Raw genomic sequence first — 16,781 nt, 5'->3', positions numbered from 1 at the left:
CAATCAAATGTTTAATCACAGCTTCCTGAACTATTTCCTTTTTTTCAATTTAGACGCATGAAAGCAAATCATTGACTTAAGACCTCACCCGCAACCTGATGGATGAAAAACATGATCTGAACTAATGAAATCTACAATCGCTCAGCCAAAGGCTTCCACCTCCTCTGAAATGTTTGCGCTGTAGCTCCTTGGTGCCAGCATCTATCAAAGAAATATTTAGGAACACAGGGTTCACTGCATTTCTGATGCGATTGCATCTGCAATGTTCATAGTGGTTAAATTATGAAAAAATTAATTTTATCTTCTTGAGCAGGACCAAATTCTCAAAACAATTTTACCCTGTTCTAATTGAATGGATGTCTGATGTGTCTCTAGATTTACTTTGGTAAAAGTACGAGCTTGAATTAGGTCCTCTATCACACCTGTTTTAGATCACGTTGGTTTCCCCCCAATTAAGTCCACAGTAGCAACTTCAGGACTACAACTAAAAACACCAAACCAACTAACAAAAAAAACCCCAACAGAGACAGAAAAAAAAAAAAAAGCTACTTTTTGTTTCCTCTTTTACACATTCTAAAAGGAAGTAGTCCTGCATCATGTCCTCTGAGCTGCAGCTCGATATTTTTCCTTCCTCTTAATGTTTTCTAGCTTAGGTCCATGCAGTTATAATTGGCTTAAACTTGTCACGGCCCAGTCTTATTTCTATTAATTTCTAATCACACTGGTCTTTCCAAACAGGATCCCCAGCTGTTTTGCTTGATTGGTCTCTCATGCTTATTCCCTGGCCATAGCTACCTCCCATAATAAGAGAGAGGTCTCCAGTCGCAGGTATCTCACCAGCCTTTCCTTCTACAGGAGGCTGCATTTCTCACTTCAGTGCTCTCCCATTTGCCACCAATAACCCTTATTTTTCACTTCCACATGCAAAGTTAAAATCACTGTATCAAAATTCCCTCTTTACGTATCTGTTTCAACTTCCTCTTTCCCATTCCTCTGCGGCCCAGGCTTTTGGTTTTTTGTTCTCCTCTGTGCGCCATAATGCATTTCTGTGGCCTGTGCTATGCCCAGCGTTGCGCTTTTCATATTTCCCTGATCTTGGCATAAAATAGACCTGCTCAAAACATTGAAGCTAGTGAGTTTTCTCCTTGCACAGCACTGTGTCACAAGGCGCTCTGGCTCACAAGATCAGCAACTGCAAACCCAACGCAATAACCCAGTTCTTAAAAAGTTACTGTAAAACCTTAATGCATGCATATATGTTAAAGACACAAGAAAGGGAAAGAGGAAAATCAGGGCATTACTCTCAGCTCCCTGTGATGCAAATGTTCGCATGCCTGTTTAAGGAAATACATGTTAGCATTTTGACGGATGAAAAACTTTCAGGGTTTGTTGTCTCTTATGAAACAAATATTTTAAATCCCTGTTTTCAAATTACACTGAAGACAACTTCAGCTATAAGACATACGAAGCAAATATTAGAAACGAGTATAAAAATTACACAGGCCAGAAAATAAACTAGAGTTAAAAGTCACAGACAATAGAAACAGAAATACAAACATTTACATTAGAAAAAAGACTAAACAGATAAGTTGAGACTTGCTGACTGGAGTTATCTAGTACTTTGTTGTACTCTTTAGCTCTTAAAAATATGTGGAGAAGCAAAAAGCATATCGGGGTTGCAGTGCTGTCGGGTATCTAAATTACCTACTTCTGCCACATCAATCAAACAAAATTGGGCTTTTAAATTAAGACTTAGATTCTTATTGAACAGCATTTTGACAATGAATCTACATAACATCTTTTTAGAGTTATCATGTATCATTTTCTAAGTTTCTCAGAATCATTATTTTAGAAAAAATTGAAATTATTATTTTGGTTTGAAATAATATCCTGACCCTCAATATTAAACATCATGAGTGAATTTTTCTAAGGAAGTGTGAAAAGACTCTCTCTATTGATGCAATGGTTGTTAGCAAATACTTGATAAAACTCGGCGCTTTTTTTTTGTCAGATGCAAATAAGATATTGTCAGCATAGGAATGATCTGAATTTTCTAGTTCTTGTTCCAAATGATCTTTAAAATTACGACTTTTAAAAACGCCTTTGAGAATATTCAATATTTTGGATGAAACCAATGGGATTGTTTTATACGTGGCAAACTATTTCAGGACTTATTTCTCGGCGGTCCACAGCGGGAGCTCTGAGAGGGGGACGACAAGCGCCGAGCGCCTCTGCAAAGCAGGTGCCTCCCGGCACAACATTGTGGGAGCTTATAAGGAAACCCCCTCCGGTGTTTCTTGTTTGGGTTGGTGTGGGGGTTTTTTTTGTGTGTGGGGGTGTTTTGGGTGGTTTTTTTTTTTTTGGTTGCCTATTTCTAGGTTAAACGATCCCAGTCTTACAAACCCTTGCTTTGGTCTGTTTGGAGAACCTGACCCTTTACTCTGTTTGCAGAAGTTGGGAGCGGGCTTCCTAGGTAAAACGGAGGGTTTCATTAACTGCGGGGGCGGACAGAATGAGAAATGAGAGCGGCGTTGGATATCTCCCGAAACCAGCCCCCGGAGATTGTTTTCCGCGGGCAATTTTCACATAAGCAGGGCAGACGCCTGCTGCCAGAAGCCCCCCTGCCCGGGAAAGCGAGGGGGAGCGGGGCAACGGTCGTTGCCGGACCCCGCGGCTACCGCTGTCTGGACACAGGGGCGAGCCGGGGGCGAGCGGCGGCACCGCTTTCCGCCAGTGGCTTGGACGGCCGGGCAGGAGCGGGAAGAACCTCCTCTTGTCCCCCGCTTCCCCGCCGGGAGATGCCCGGGGCTGGGAGCGCGGCCCGGGCACGGCCACGCGTGGCACAGCGGGAAACCGCCGCTGTGGCCTCCGGCTGCAGGAGACCCCCGGGAGGAACACCGGCCACGTCTGGGGACTTCGCTTATCTCCCTTCCCGGCGGGGCGGAGCGGGTTTTCACGCCTGTTCCACGCGGTAACTCAGCTTTCCAGGAGGAGAGCTTCCCGAGTAATCAGCAGCAGTTGCCTGATGCGTGGGTGACAGTATAATAATTAATCTAAATGTATGAATTTAGGAACAGACGCTGCCGTTTAGCTCCCTTTCCCCAGACTCATACATTGGTAAAACAAGAAGACTCTCCTGACGTAATAAAACTTTTCACTATAGCCGCGTCCTCAGCAGGATTTCCTAAAGCTTTTGGAGCTGAACTGATGCCCTTCTCCCTCGTTTCTCCTTCCCCAAAAAAACATCGGAAAGACTCCGGTTTGATCGCCTTCAAAAAAAGTTGTTCTGAGGCGGTCGGTGTTTAGCAGTGACCACAGAAGAAAGCACGAACCTTACAAATCCCGATCCTAAATCTAACCCCGGGGCTCCTAGGGACCTGCCTGTCTCTGTGGTTCCCGCCTCAGAGAAAAGGATAACGACAATAATTACCTTTTCCTTTCCTTGCTCGAAAAAGTGTCTACATCAGTAGCAAGAAAACAAGTGCATTCAAGAAGTTAGCTATAGACCCAAGTCAAAAAAGGGCTTGACCAAGAGCGGGATGAATTTTACTAGAACCCGAGTAACGGGAAAGCAGGCCGGGTGGAGGAGGAAAGGGCAGCAATTATTCCCCCGGGACGGGGATCACCTCTTGGCAGGGCCTCGGCCCCGATCCCGCACCCTGTCCCGCCCCGCAGAACCGCCGCCGGCGGCCCGGGGCCGGGGGGAACTGGATTATGCCTCCCCCAATGTCTTCTGCCGCGGTTTTACTTGAACTATCAAGTACAGATTTAGCAAGGGGCTCTGGAAACAGATGTTCAAGCGGCTGCAGCGTCTACTCAGGGTAGGCCCCAACATTTACTATTATTAAAAAAAAATAATCATTAAAAAAAATAAATAAAAGGAAAGTGGTGTATTTGTCCGAAGAGCCCCAGGGCAGCCTGGCGGGGTGAAGCCAGTCACCTCCGGAGCGGGGTCGGTTAGTGCCACTGGGCGCTCGCTCCGGGAACGTCCGTGGCAGCGGGTCGTTGACCCCAGTGGGTGGCAGCCCTAGCAGGGCGCTTCGCCGCGGGGCTGCCTGCAGAGGGACCCGCCGCCGTTGTGGGCGGCTTCTGGGGGAGCCCGGGGCTCCCTCAGTTACGGGACGCCTGCATCATCCGTCTGCAACGGGCTGCGCCGGCATCTGGTCCTCAGGGCAGCCGAACTCCTTTTTTAGATTTTTTTTTTTTTAATCTTTTTACCTTGAGCAGAGCCTCCCCTCGCTAGCAGAGTTATGAATGGGCCGAAGAGGGAGACAGCGGCAGGAGGGAGCCCGCCCAGCCCATCGCATGCCCCAGCTGCCACCGCTCGCTGCTGCCCGGTGCCCGGCCGAGAGCCGCCCCGCGACCGCTCTCCCCACGCCTTCCCACGCTGTCGCGAGTGTCAGTGACCGCGGAAGGAAGGATGGAAGGAGGCGCTACAGTCGGCTGTGACCTACTGCCGGCCCCGACGTGGCCTCCCCGCCGAGGCAAGGGGTCCCAGTCGGCTGGGTGTCGGTCCAGGTGCGGGTCCGAGCCCAGGGGTCGACGCCCTGTGTCCCCCCAGCTACCGGGCGCGCATCCTGCCCCGTCCTCCCCCGCCTTGCCCTTCCCGCCGCCCACGTTCCCAAGAAGCGCGATTTTCGGGAGCGGGCAGACGTACCTTGAAGGCGATGGGCAGCGTCTTGTTGCAGCGCCAGTGGGTGGGCAGCACGGAGCAGAGGAAGTTGGGGCTGTCGGTGCGCACCAGCTCCCCGGGGTGATCCGCCAGGACCTCCACCATGCTGCGGTCGGCGCTGCGCAGCTTCCCCGGCAAGGCGCCGCTGTGCTCGGCGCCGGGCAGCGGCAGCGGCTCGGTCATCTTCCCCGGGCTCAGCGTGGTGGAGGGCGGCGTGAAGCGGCGGCTGGTGCTGGTATCTACGGGGATACGCATCACAACAAGCCTTTTGAGTGAAAGACCTCCACAGAGTTTTTACAAAACAGCGAAACGAGCGTAACTCTTCAGCGATCTGCTCTCTGGGGACCAACATAAACGGATACAGGCTGAGGACCAGGGAGAAACTTGTTTCTACGCCAGTCCCCAAAGTTAATTTTTTGCTGAAGGCGGCTGAGATAGCGAGCACGCCGAAACTTAACTCTTGGCGTCCTGGCGCTGCGGAACAGATCACTTTAATCCGATAAGCGAAAAGGTCGTCCGTGCGGGGCTTTACCGCGACGCCTGTGCATCTAGTCCGCAGCCGTGACACAAAAAGTTACCAGAGGGAAAACTCCTTCCAAACTCCCAAGCAACGTGGAAAAAATTACGCAAGTCTAACACAAGACGCGGTCAGAAACACATGCAAAGCCTGGGCTTCCCAGAGAGTTAGTTGCCTATCAGTTTCTTCCAGGTGATTGCTCTACAGTCCCAAGAGAAAACAAATACATCAGCGTCTTCCGTAGGTAAAAATCGCTCTTTAAGAGAGGGAAATTCGGGGCCAGTCTTCAGAGGAGGCAGTACGCGAGCTAGACTGATCAAAGGTCATCTGGCTACAACTGTATATGTATTCACGTACACGCACACACACACACATATACTGTACTTCATAAAATATTTACAATATAATCTGTAGAGAATTTAAACACAACAGGAATCCATTAATGTTCTAGGCAAGATTATTTTTAAGCAGCCTTGAAAATCGGTTTCAGTAGTTTGGTTCTCATTGCTCTAAGAGTAATCATGTCATGACCTTTCAATCACTCTTGCGCAAAAATAAAAAAGAAAGGAAGCTCAGTGCATGGCATTCAAGCTTTAAATCTCTGTCTTTTCACTTGTCTTTGGCATAACGTCTTTCATAATTTTAAAGAAAGGTAGCAGCCGATCGCAGGCTCTGAGGCTAAAAGGTCCACAGCTGAAAACTTGGGTTAGGGGATGTTGGTTAAATTGTGGGTTGTCTCTGTGGTTTTGTGTGTGCAACAGCGCTCTCTCTCTCTCTCTCACTCACGTCCTCTTCAGCAGTCAAACCAACAGTCTGCAACAACTTCGGCAGTCATTGCCAATTCTTTTTTTTTTTTTTTTGGTATCTGAGGCAGTCTTCCTCTAATTCGGCCACAGGAACCGGCTGCTTAGCAATATTTTAACCGCAGCAGGTGGAAGCCTGCTTTCGGAAACATGGCTTTTCTCTCGGCCGCCTCCAGCCAGTGGGATGGATAGAGCCAGCCTGCGCGCAGAGTCCCCACGCACACGCACACACTAAAAGCCAAAAGCAACCAACCAGCAACAATTTTAAAAATACGGAAAAAAAAAAAAAAAGCCACTACTTTTTGAACGAGTGAAAGCTTTCCTTCCGCAAAAGAAGAGGTGGCGGCGGGCGGGGTAGTGGAACCACTGACCCCCACACAGAGAGACGGAAAGAACTGGGGAAGACCAAACCCCTGAAGTTGCCAGCCAAGGTTAGAAGTGACAGCCTCCGGCTCAGACGGCCGCTCAGAGAAAGCGCATTTCCACGGCGGAGACCTCTCGGATCTTCACGTGAGCTGGGAGAAACTCAAGCTTCCTGGCGGCCGGCCGCCCACAGCACCGGGGCTCCGCCGGGCCGGGCCGGGCCAAGCCGAGCAGAGCCGAGCCGGGTCCTGCTGTTCCGCGCTCCGCCGCGCTGGGTTGGAGTCCGCGGCGCCCTCCCGGCGCCCCGCGCCCGCAGCCGCTGCCGCCGCCGGGATGAATGGAGGTGGCCGGGAGCGAGTTGGCTGCGGCGGGCGGAGTGCGGAGGAATGTCATTCCCCCGGCTGCTTTGCATACGGGGAGGGCGCCGGCCAATCACAGCCCTTTCCGGGAGCAGCCAGGGCGCGGCCGCGGGCCAGGGGCTCCTGGAATTGGCGCGCCCGCCGCCGCTACTGTGGGGCGCGGGGGGTGAGCGGCGGGTCGGCGGGACGCCGCGGACACCGCAACCGCGCACACGCCGCGCACCCACACACCCACGGGAGGACCGCCGGCTGCCGCTCCCCCAAACCACCGCAAAGGCGCTGGGGGCGGCCCGCCGCAGCTGTGTGCAGGGTTCTCCGCGCCTGCGGTTTGACACGGGGTGGTTAGGGCAGCCGGAGCGGCGCGACCCCCGGCTCTGCCTGGCTCCGCTGCCGGGCCCGCTTGCCCTTCATTTACGGGCCAGCCGTCCCCGAGGAGCGGCGGATGACCCGCATGGTTCCCACAGCACCGCGGACATCGCCCGGGAGTCCCGCGTCCCCCGTGCGAGCTCCCGGTGGCGTTTGTTCCGCGGCGTTTTCCCCCGCCCGCGGAGGGGGTCGCAGCCGTACAGAGGGACACCTGGACTGGCAGCCTCCGAGGCAGCCGCTGCCGGGCTGGCGTCCTCTGTCAGCCCTTCTGCCTCCCACCCCCGTGGACAAGGAAGGGCGCCCATCGCCGCTCGACATGTCGGGGCGGCCGCCGGGCCGGGAGTCATTCCCCCTCGGCACAACCCAGCCACCGGCCGCGCCTGCCGGCAGCACCGCCTGGGGCAAGGCCGGGCCGGCGGGCGGGCCGCGCCGTACGGGCAGCAGCGGGCCGCCGGCGCCTGCCCCGCCAGCCGGCCTGGGCCCGCGAAGCCGGTAACGACGATGCTGTGTAGAGGCGTGGCTGTCCTTTCGGGATGGGTTGTATGTTTTTCGTTCGTTCGTTTGTTTGTTTGTTTCGGTGGTTTTATTTCTTTTTTATTTTTTGGGGTTCTGGTCATGAATGCCGTGGGCTTGCCGCAGCTGGCGTTACCCGGGCTGGGAATGGGGCGAACCCGACCCGCTGCCGCCGTCGAGGTGAAGCCCCGGTCTGTCCTCGCCGCGCTCTCGACACAGACGTGGGGTTCCCTCCGTGTAATTTCACACCACTCGTTCTCCCGTGTTTCCTCTCCCCGCCGCGTTCCCGCCGGCACGGCCACCCGCGGGACAACTCCTCCTCCGCCACCCCCGCCAGCTCAGCAGCCGCGGCGGCGGCCGGCCGCGCTCCCCCGGGGCTGAGTGGACTTTGAAGGGGAGCGACAGCAGCTGCGGCCCAGTGGGTGGGACGGTGTGCGTGGGGTGGGCGCGGCCGCGCAGGGGACACTACCGGGACTCGGAAAGGGCCACAGGGAGGGAGCCGGGGCTGCTGCCCGCCGCTGGGTCTTGCGCAAGCCGGCGGCGGTCCCGGGGGCGGTCCTCGGTGCAGCTCCGCGGCGGGGCCGGCAGAGGGGGCCCGCCGCCCGTCCGGCGGAGAAAAGCCGGCGGGGTGGGCCACCGCGCGGTACCCAGGGAGGGCGGCCACTCTCTACTCGGCCTTCTGCTGCCAGCACGGTCTGTCTCTACCAGTGCCCACGCGAGGCTTCTGTCCCGAGGCACACGCGATCCGCCGCATCCCCTGGGACGTGGTTCCATGAGGAGAGCCCCCTTGCGCGGCGGCTGGCCGTGAGACCCCGGTACCCATCCCACGTCGCCCGCGGCTTTCCCTCATCCCGGGGCGCGCAGGGCTGGGCGAAGACAGGACAGAGAGCAACCTCAGTTTTGCCGACACCCGCTTTGGAAATGCTCTGGAGTTGGGAAAATAAATGTCCGTACGCGTTTTGGCACCCCGCGACCTGTGGGGACGGGAGCGGAGAGAGCTCTTGCCATTTACACCACCTAGTTTACACGCAATTAATCTGAGGGCGAGCTGAGCGCCCTCGGTGAGAGAAATCGGCTTTTGCCTCTCCGGAGCCTGCTGCTGGGGAGAGGGGTGCTCAGGGTGCCCTGCGAAACAGGGCTTCCTGCGTGGAGACCCCCGCAGCACAATTGAGTCCAGGAAGAGGCGCAGCAGCCTTCCATCAAATACAGGGCACAAGCGTCAGGTGTGGGTTCCCCCGTATCTCTAAAGTGCAGGTCAGGAACGCCTTCCCCTCTGCGGGGAGTTGCAAGGCTCCGACTGCCCCTTTGTGCTCCGCTGTCCCTTTGCGGGGGGTTCCGTTCGGCGACACCGCGCCTTGGGCTGCCCATCGCAGGGCTACCCTTCCGCACCCGGGACTGCTCCGCGGAATCTCCGCGCCGGAGGGTTACAGCTTCATCTTCGCATAACCTGTCCCCTTGCCTCCTTCCCCTCTGCCAAAGGATGGGGGGCCGGTTTTCTGTGCACCCCCAGCTTCTCCAAGCGCTGGTGGGAGCGCCGACCCGGGTAGGGGGCGGCTCAGCCTCTGCCCTCCGCCGCACTCGCAACAGGTCCCTGTTTTCAGCAAGCGAATTTGGTGCAGGAAGATCTCTATTTCACGTAGATTCTATGGTTTCTATGGTTTGTGTGCGTGCTTTTTTTTTTTTTTTTTTTTTTTTTTTTAAATTCCGTCTCTTACACTTTTACTTCTTTCCTGTATGACACTACTGCAAATTAAAATTATTAGGGTGACGATTCCTTCTGTTTTAAGGAAAAAAAAATTATACGGGCAAATGGTGGTTACAAACTACAGCTTAAAAGCCATCTGGGGTATACTAATGGTTGATAACTTTTTACGGCCATTGTAGAGATAAGAAGGGTTATTTTACTGATGTATGTACATTTAGATACATCGCTTAAAATACGAAAATACGCACTTAGTTGTGCGTGGTATTCTATTTATTTATTTATTTATTTTTACCCAAGAGGTAGGAGTATTTTACATTTAAATGAATGAATATATCGTGCTGAATTTCACGCACTGCTTTGCATCCCATCTTAATCTGAACTCCTTATTATAAATATAAAACAAACCGAATCTCATGACACGTGTGTGGATAGTTAGAAAGATACAAAATGCCACGATTTAACAGGAGACGCAGAAAATACTACATGCTTACAGTTTTCTACAACTTAGCAGCATTTTCAATGCTGAAATGAAAGGCGTTAATGTAGACTAAAGGTGACGGTATTATTTTTAAACTGCACAGAAGCCAAGCTTTTGCAAGGTTAGTAGTTAAATAAGGGAGGGTAGATAGGGAAAATACCATGGTGACGATATTTTTATACAGATTAAGCTATATATTTTACATGCCCACTAACACTCACTACACGGGTGTTTTATTTTGTTTTGTTTTGTTTTGTTTTTAAGTTTGTTTAGCTAATTCAATTTATCGACCTCCTTGTGATTTTGTTTCTGCATGACAAAGAGAAGAACTCGTAAGAATTTACTGTCCCCTTAGTATATCTTGCGCAGGTGCTCTGGAAGAACAGCAGTTAACGGGTTAAGCAGCTTGCGGGAATATCAGTGATAAGGCAAAGTAAGGAAACGATGCGGGGTATTTAACGCTGATGATTCTTCTCACATGGTAAGACTTTTTAGCATCCCTAATGCTTAGACTTGCGCTTGGACAGTCTGTCTTTTGTGCAGGAATCCTTTTGAAGCAGGGATGGCAACTGGTATTATAACTTCACCAATTCACATTCAGCATAGCTTACATTTGTATTTTGACATCGATTTATTACAGCCGTAAACAAACCACAAGTGAATCTCTATCTACCGTGCCTTGCCTCTGTCGTACAGGATTACTCGACCACAAAGCACCAAGCTTTTTACATAATACTGTTAAGCAAAAGCTTCGGAAATATGAGAGAAGGAGCAACTATTTAGAGATGAATTTTAAACAGCCTAAATTGCAAAGGGCGAATTAGAACCTGAACACAATGCAAGTTCCTACTGCACAGGTAAATACTCTCTAGCCAAGCAAGCAGCGATGGACACTTGTTTGCATGGTTTGGATTTGTGCAGGATGGGAGAAAACTTGGCGCAAGATAGGCAAGAAAACCATCTTGTTAAAGGAGAAATGCACACCTTAACAGAGCTGGCATACGTATTATATGAACACAAACTGAGAGAACTTGCTACAGACCCTGATCTTGCCAACACTTAGAAACATGCCTAATCTTATTCTTAGCAGCGTTTCTGCTGAATGCAATAGAAATCTCTTTGGGCAATGCAATTACGTACACAATTGTGTACAATCTGGGCTTAATGTGGCGTTATTCAATGGGTCAGCTCCAACCTCTTGCACTTGAATTAATTTAATATATTTATTGAGGCCCTCTTAAATATGTTTATAGTCATGTCAGTGTGCTTTGCTTCTACTAGTGACAAATCAGTAGGTTACTACTTGTGAATTATATTTGTAGGATCAGGCTTCTGAATTGCTCCTGCAAATATTAATATTTATTGCATAGCAGTTACCATCATGGGTGATTTCACTGACGAACCTGAAAAAAACCTATATTAAATTATTTTTGGGCTACTGGAATAATGAAACATTGCACAGAGAAAAGCAACAGCCAGTAAAGAAAAACACAAGATTCTCCTTATTTTCTGCAGTGATCTCTCACAATGAAATATGCTTATTTAATCCTGGCATGTAAAGTATACATATATGATGCCACTGAGAGTAAGGTGTGAAATGGTCAGCATGATGCAGGGGAAATGTGGCTCAGTTGGCCAGGACTACACAGGTGTATGGTGTCTAGCCCCTATCCCTTTGAGGGAGGGGAAAGTGCCTAAACCCCTTCAGGGATTTTGTCTTCGATCTCTGCTAACTGATACAAGGTTACTCACTCTGGAAGCTAGCAACAGGTCAGTTTATGCAAAGCAGAAGGGTTGTGAGGAAAGATGAAATAACACATATTCATTCAGTTTCTCTAGCTTGGACATCTTATTACTTGTGACCCAAGTTTAACACTGAGAAAGTTCCTAAGGACTCTCCACCCTTTTTAGGACCTCCAGGTGATAACAGCGGTCAAAAGCCTGTCCCATTCTTTCTGGTCAGAAGCTGTAAACCTTTTTCTTTTCAAAAAGGACAGACCAATCCATGCTTTTGCCAATCAAAATATTTTAGAAGACAGGTATGACTCCTGTTTTGAAGGCATGAAGAATTATATGCCTGAATAGCTGGCATGTTATTTGGGACATGGATGGCAAGGTCACAGACCTATATACAAATGGAGCTATTTTTTACCATTTCACCACCCTCATTCTTCAGAAACTGCAAGCCAGAGGGCTGTGCCTCTCTTGACTCAAACTATCAAGTGGTGGCAGCAATGGGCAGGAAGCAGGATACACCTGGGGAAGGACAATTTTCAGAAGAGGCTAAACTATGAATTCAACATTAGCTGTGGTTTTACAGGCCTATGGGTGGCTGCAGGTCCACTGAGGGTACTGCTGAGTGAAGGAATGAGTTAAACCAACAGCCAAAGGAGGAGCTCAGGCCAGGCAGAGCCCCAGAAGGATGAGTGATGAAACATGATTTGGCTAATTCTTCCTACCGATGCAGATGCGATTTCAATGCACAGCAACACAGTGCACCCAACTGCATGACTGAAGCAGCACGTCCCTGGGGACATTCCTCCACAGCAACCTTCTTGCTCATTTCTTTAAGGGGGAGATTTAATTATCATGAAGTTACTGCAGCAGCCGCCTGTGTTGATGCCCTCGCTTCCTTTATCCTACTTAGTCAGGCTGGTTTAGCTTTGCTGGGAGGTTTGTTAAGGTCCAAAGCTAAGGCTGGGCTCATTCTTGTGCTTGCCTGCTGCGGGTGTGTGTCAACGTGCAGGTGTGCAGTGTGTGCTCACTCACTCAGGGCTGCAGAGCCAGGCAGAGGGCAGGGGGGGCCTCTCTCCTCCTCTGCTGCACAAGAAGCATCCAAATCTGGCTTTAAAAATGCTCTCTGGAATGTCACCAATGAGACAGTTTTCTCCTTGGTCTTACATGGCTGTTAATAAACATGTAAGAGTGGAGACTGGGTTAAAGTTACCACTGCAAAAATACCTTTCGGCATTTGGTCTTGTGTCCGCTCCTCATACCTGTGGACCAGATGTGTGAAATGCATTCCTGTGCAGTTAGGATACAGCACATTTTTCCTTCCTCGAAGTGAAATTTGGGTCCCTAACATTAAGCAGGGAGAGGCTACAGAGAGGTGCAGAAGCAGAGTGATCACATCTAGAGCTGAGGGAACATCCAGTCTTATTTTCCCAGCACTCAGATCCCAGGGAGAGCAACGAGTTTAGTCCTGGACACCGTGTTACGGGCTGTATATCAGTGAATGAGAGAGATTACAGAGACAGGCAACTACAGTGATTAAAGGACTGGAAGGAACCTATATGGAGAGATTAAAGGAATTAAATACATACATATAATTTGGGGTAAAAGGGAATCCAAGGGGACAGTGTGACTGTGGTTTACAAGTACATGAAAGACAACTATAAAGAGGAAGGGGAGGAACTGTTTTCCTTAGTGAAAAAATGATAAGACAAGAAATAACAGATGCCAACTGAAGTAAAACAAGTTCAGTTTTAAGAGCAGGGGCAACACTGATCCTAAGATCAAATAGGTAGGAGAATACGCTCCCAGGGAAGCTGCAGATTCAACATCACTTGAACTTTTCAAGTCAGAGCTTGACAAGCACCTTGGAGGGGAAAGTTTAAGAAACAGTAGAAGTGAAGCCAAAAAGCACCAGGATATATGGTATGACCTAGAAGCCCAGATGATTTTGAAGCCATTTGAAAGGGCTGCAGGAAAGAAACACACAAAACCACGCAGAGCTTCTGGATGATTTCTTGCTCTGCATGGTTCAAAATTAAAAGGAGGGAGGGGGGAAAGGCTAAGCAAGGAAAATAAGTCATTTAATATGATTCTGCTGTGGTTAATCCCCAGAGGAGAAGCCAATTACTAGAAATACTTCAGAGTATGGGGTGGAGAAGGGAATGGAAATTGTTGAAAAGCTGCCATCTGGTATAAGTACTTGCTGGTTTGGAGACTTAAAAAATACGCATTGTTTGCCATTATACTATGCTCATTACATACCTAGATTAATGCAGATAACATCACCCACACCTAGTGTTTTCTGTGGCATTTTATGTACTCAGGTTCACACCATAACCACCTCCAGCACTAATTGTAACATTTGGGTTTTTGATCTTCTGCTCTGGTAGGAACACTACAGATGCCTTGTACCAGCAAATGGGACCAAAAAAGAAAAAAAAAAAGGAAAGTCAGGCTCCTTTTGTTACAGGGCATTTAAAAGGAGCAGTAAATCTGACTCACCTGGAGAGCAAGGAACAACTCTGGCATAAGAAGGATTCTGCAGATGGCACAGAATTAATACAACTACTTTATTCTCTGCTCCAGCCCCTCATGAGGTTGAGGGCATTTTGGTGGAGCAGAAACTGCAGCTCAGCTATCAGATGACCTTGAGTGCTCTGGCCAGCTTGAATCATATTGGAGAAGCCCTGATGATATTTTGATTTATGCTAGGAGCCGTGCAGGTAATTTCCCTCCTGTGCCCCATATTTTGCTTCTACAGTTAGCAGTGACTGACCAGGCAGAGAATCAGTCCACTGAATGTACTTGATCTAGGAAAAAGAGTTCATTATATGCATGGTGATATTATAATAAGCAAAATGTAACGGTAGCATTCACACTGCATCTGATACAAATCACATGGTATGGCTTTGCCTTTCTCAGGTCAGTTTGCTTGATTTTCAGTTAAAATTAAGTAGGATTTATAAATGATTGCAAAAGTTCCTATAAGGTCGTAAGCAGGAGATTGAAAGCCTTAGTGTATTCACAGGACAAAGCTCCTTTTCCAGTCATCCCCACTGTGCTTTACTGCTGACATGGGAATCTCTGGGACATCGTCCATGGCTTCTTTACTGGGAGGCTCTGACTCTGCCAGTAAAGAAGTAAATTACATGGGAATTTTATTACATAAACACTTTTTAAGCAAATAAATAAGCAATATCAAAACTTTGTACAGAAGCCTAAATCACTACTAACTTTGGCCCAAATTTGAGACAATGTAATTAAGACAGAAATACTTTTGAAACCAAAATGTCCTTCCATTATCCCTCCAAATAAGGGATTTGTTGTTCAGGTCAACAAGATGCAGAGATGCTTCAATCCTAAGGAAAGGGAGCTTCTGACAGCATAACAGAAAGGAAGAAAGACAGTTTCCAGGGGAGGCCCCCTCCCTCCCAGGCTTGCCAGAAGGAAAGTCGTGGTCTTGCAACACTGTGGACTGGAGTTAACATCTAGGAACATTAGGATGCTAACTGCATCTTTCTTCTTCCTACACTACTTTTACCATTTGGAAACTGTGACAGACTAGAATGATGAAACAGGAAGTGTTCAGAAGAAAACAGTGACATTAGTCCCACTACGACATTGTGATGCTCATATCAGCCGGTGATATTATTAGCAAAGGCGCTCAGTGAAGGAATGGCTTCTCTGCTCCTACTGTCCCTTCTGTCCTTCATCTCCTGTTTTAAAGGGATGGGTTTTATTTCTCTCTCTCTACTTCCCCCTGTTCCATGACCCACCCATTCAAGGGTAATGGGGTAAGTGCTGGTAGCTGATTCACCATCCACATTGCAATGCTCCATGCAGTGACTTTGCAGAGCATTTCCAGTAGCTGCTCAACAAACTGGCAGCAAGCAAATGACTGGGATCTCTTTCCCAGGGAGATTGCAGAGGGGATGCAGCAAGAGGCCATTGCAGATTGAGCTTTAGGTTTAATTTGACTGAACGAGACAGAAACCAGCTTTCAGTCTCAAATCCAGCTTGCTACTTTAAATATGGCATGTGGTGTGAAACAGAATCACTTTTCTTCAGTATTTTTGCAGCCCTCCAGGAAAGGCAGGCAGTACCCTTGCTGTGTGAGCCTCAGCAAGAGCTGCCATGGTTAGAGTGGTATTATTTGTGGGACAGGTACTGCTGTCCTGACACAGAGAGCCCCCTTACCCACAGCTAGCACAAAATGTCTACTAGAGTAAATCTCAGTGTGATTAAGGGTAGTAAATCCCAGGTACCTAATTTCTGTAGGAGGCACAGAGAGAGATCTGGCCACAAGCTGTTCCCCACCATAAACTAGGCTTCTCCCACTGTCTGTCTCAGGTGATGGGGCTGGTAACACCTGCACAAAGCCCTGCAAGTGCCCTCAGATGAGCCTGTTTCATATCAGTCTGCTCTTCACTGCCTGGTATACTTTATATTTAACCCTCCTCAGCACAACAATGACTTCATGCAGAAAAGGCTTTTGCTTCCAAGCTGTTAGAGGGATTGTGCTTGAGACTTTCACCACAGCATCCCTTGATTGAACTGGAGATGGAGGAAGGAAAGCCTGACAGAGATGCGAAGGTGCTATTAACCACACTCTTCACTGCTAATGCATTCTCACAGCCACAGATGAAGCCACAAGTTAATCTCCTAAATTGTTTCTTCTCCACTTAACATCCCACCTGTGCCTGACTCTGCCTGTGCTTAGCAAGTCTGAGCCTGGGTATGCTGGTGTCACCCTGTACCACCTGCACCGTACCCAGCAGGGTGCAGCCACCCTGTACAGGCCAGTTCATCAGCTGTGGGACGTGTGGTCTAGCATTTGGAAAAGTTTCGGGAATACAGACTCTTTAGTTACAGACCTTAGTGTCAGTAATAAGAAGAGAAAATATCTAGATAATTTTGAAGGTGATTAACAATAAAATCTCCAGCTAAAAAGCCATCTAGTGCTAAGGTGGCACCAGCATTTGTCACATAGACACATTAAGCTTCTGCTGAACTTCACCCAGTAAGATGCATTTGCAGTTTTTGGCTGAGCATGTGCTTGTGGGACAAGGCCTAGGAAAGAAAAGGATGTACTAGAACTAGTCTTATCTGTGTGTAAGGTTACAACTCTTCTTTTGTTTTGATAATGAAAGTTTACAAGAAAAAACTTGAAGTGTGTGTGTTCACATGCTTTATGTAGGATACACACACAGAGTGTTGTCAGATGTCTCTGTGTTAATGATGTTTCATCAGCATCAGCTGCTCAGGACTGTA

The 16,781-nt window shown here is 49.2% G+C and overlaps 1 protein-coding gene across 2 annotated transcripts in view; it reads right to left on the bottom strand.

Moving 5' to 3' along the window:
* Positions 1 to 16,781, bottom strand: part of RUNX1 (RUNX family transcription factor 1) — a gene marked incomplete at its 3' end in the record, with an annotated part of 172,432 nt that overhangs the window by 67,806 nt on the left and 87,845 nt on the right. For both annotated transcript variants that reach the window (XM_080358854.1, XM_080358855.1), the window contains exon 2: positions 4,658 to 4,911. In XM_080358854.1, coding sequence (XP_080214980.1) covers positions 4,658 to 4,911 — 254 coding nt within the window. The remainder of the gene's footprint in view (positions 1 to 4,657; positions 4,912 to 16,781) is intronic.

Source organism: Nesoenas mayeri (genome assembly GCF_963082525.1).
Source record: "Nesoenas mayeri genome assembly, chromosome: 1".
In the NCBI taxonomy this organism is placed as follows: domain Eukaryota; kingdom Metazoa; phylum Chordata; class Aves; order Columbiformes; family Columbidae; genus Nesoenas; species Nesoenas mayeri.
This window is presented reverse-complemented; position numbering and strand designations above follow the sequence as displayed.